This window comes from Gigantopelta aegis, chromosome 4 (assembly GCF_016097555.1).
Source record: "Gigantopelta aegis isolate Gae_Host chromosome 4, Gae_host_genome, whole genome shotgun sequence".
In the NCBI taxonomy this organism is placed as follows: domain Eukaryota; kingdom Metazoa; phylum Mollusca; class Gastropoda; order Neomphalida; family Peltospiridae; genus Gigantopelta; species Gigantopelta aegis.
The window spans coordinates 104,337,597-104,340,245 of NC_054702.1; the positions used below are offsets into that span (position 1 = coordinate 104,337,597).

Below are 2,649 nucleotides of genomic sequence, written 5' to 3' on the forward strand. Positions count from 1 at the left end.
CTTGAAGTTTGTTGTGAGAAGCTGTGAATGTGAGATCAATTAATGTTTACCGCTGGTTGCTAAAATCATTAAAAGATTACTAGAGAAGAGGTTTATTTAGCGACTGAGCTGTCAACGATCAAAGAGCTGGGATGGTAATTTTGTATTACAAGTATACTTTAAATAAAATAAAGTGACAAAAGAAAAATAGTTGTTTCTTTGAAAATGACTACGGGTATTAATGAGCAATCAACTGATTAGGGCCTAATTAGTAAAACAACTCATTTTCACAAGGGCCTCTTTATGGCTTTTACTTTTAAGTATGGACACATGGAATGCACAATTATTCAATCGGAGAAATGGCTATGAAACGCAAGAGATGCGATCTTTCACTAGGAGACAAATATGAAGCAGTTAAACTTTTGGACCAAAAGATCTCTCAGACTGAAGTTGCAAAGAAATTGGGTTGTTCCCAGTCCCAAATTTGCAGAATTTCCGCCAAACGAGAGAACATCAGATCAATGTTCGAGTCAAATGCCAATCCGGCGAGAAAACGACAAAAGTCCGGAAAGGCAGCTGACGTCGAGGGTGCCCTAACAGATTGGTTTGAACAAGCTCGAGTAAAAGATATCCCACTGTCTGGGCCTATCTTAGCAGAGAAAGCCAAAGATCTCGCTAAACACCTTGATAAAGAAGATTTCAATCTAACCACGGGGTGGTTGTCAAGATGGAAGAAAACAAACAACATAGTATACAAGAAGTTACATGGTGAAAAGAAAGATGCCGACATCAATGCCGCTGATAACTGGACAACAACTGTGTTACCCGGATTGCTGCAGAAATACGCACCTGATGACATCTACAACGCCGATGAAACCGGCGTGTATTACAGAGCATTACCAGATGGAACATTAACAAAAAAACGGTCAGCGGTAGTAAGAAGCAAATGGAGAGAGTTACAGTGCTGGTGGCATGCAACATGTCGGAGAATTATAAGCGTAAATTACTTGTAATAGGAAAAAACAAGGACCCAAGGTGTTTTAAGGGAGTGAAAAGTCTACCTGTAGTGTACAGAAACAACCATAGTGCATGGATGACTGGAGAGATTTTGAGAGAATGGATGAAAGGATTCAACAGGGATATGGCAGCTCAGCAGAGAAAGGTGTTGCTGTTAGTAGACAACTGTGCTGCCCACCCAGCTGACAGCGCCGACAGACTGGACAACGTTGAATTGGTTTTCCTGCCGCCTAGAACAACATCGGTATTACAGCCATGTGATCAGGGAATAATCCAAAATTTGAAGGCCACTACAGACGGCATGTAGTAAAGAAAATCATCGACGACATTGACCGAGACACCGATATAACAGCCAATGAACTTGTAAAAAAACTGACGATTCTTGACACCATACAACTGGCAAGATCCTGGAAAGCGGTGACAGAAACTACCATCAGAAACTGTTACAGGAAAGGGGGATTCACCACACCTGAAACGACAACTAGTGATGAACACGAAGAAATTAACCCTCTACCTGGAATGACCGATGAGGAATTCACAGAGTATGTGAACAAAGATGAACAGCTTGAATGCTACACTATGCCGACAGATGAGGAAATATGCAGCAAGTTTCGTCCTCCACAACAGAAAACGGCTAGTGACGACAGTGACAATGACGACGAGGAGTTCGTTTTACCAGTGACAGCGGGTGAAGCAAGGAGTGCTCTATCCACACTGCGAAGATACTTTGGTGAAAGTAACTGTGATCACTTTGAGTTATTGTATAAACTTGAAGACATGTGTGAAGCTACCGCTGCTAATAACCGCTGGCAGACCAAAATCACAGAACACATTAACTGGATTCCGTGAAGATAATGACTACACGAAAGTGAACATTACAAATGTGAAACCTGACATTATAATTTAGTAATATTTACTGTTTGTTCTAATTTAATATTAATGAATTGGCTAAATGCAAAAGAAATTGTTTGTTTTATTTATGTTTAACCATGTGTCTGAAGTTATTAGTGCTTCATTAAATTGAACACATTTAAAATCAGTTGTTTTCGTTATTTATTTTTTATCGTTAACTTGAATGGGACATTATATTATATTATATTTTTTATATTTATTATTAATTTTTTATTTAAAATTATGACTTTAGTGTCACAAAAATTATTAGCTGGTCTTCATTTCTGTGAAACAGAAATGTTCTCGTGTACCGTAACAAATGTATGAAGGAAAAATGAAAAACAGTCATACAGATAACATATTCTTTTATTTAGGGACAAATAAAATTACTTTGTCACTGGTCCGTGACAATATGACCGTAATCTTGCAAAATAGCCCGGTCAAATGTACACTGTTTACACTACTTCGTTCTGGGGCAACGGATACCAGTTTAGTATTAAACTGGTGTAGCCAGTGTATACATACATGACCGGGCTATTTTACGAGATGGCCATAATGTGCCACAAAAAAAAATGTAACGTTTAAGCAGAGTGTAATGTGCAAAGAAAAAAAAGAAAAGAAAGTGGAACGTTTAAGCAGAGCGTAATCTTACAAAATAGCCCGGTCAAATGTATACTGTTTACACTATTTGTTTCGGGGCAACGGATACCAGTTTAGTATTAAACGGAACGAAGTGGTGTAGCCAGTGTATACATACATGAC

At 38.5% G+C, this 2,649-nt stretch overlaps 1 protein-coding gene across 1 annotated transcript; it reads left to right on the top strand.

Moving 5' to 3' along the window:
• Positions 1–338: 338 nt before the first annotated feature.
• Positions 339–1,845, top strand: LOC121370131 (tigger transposable element-derived protein 6-like). The gene is made up of 2 exons (XM_041495238.1): positions 339–904; positions 1,293–1,845. Exons 1-2 carry the CDS (start codon positions 339–341, stop codon positions 1,843–1,845), a joined length of 1,119 nt encoding a protein of 372 aa, XP_041351172.1.
• Positions 1,846–2,649: the final 804 nt, after the last annotated feature.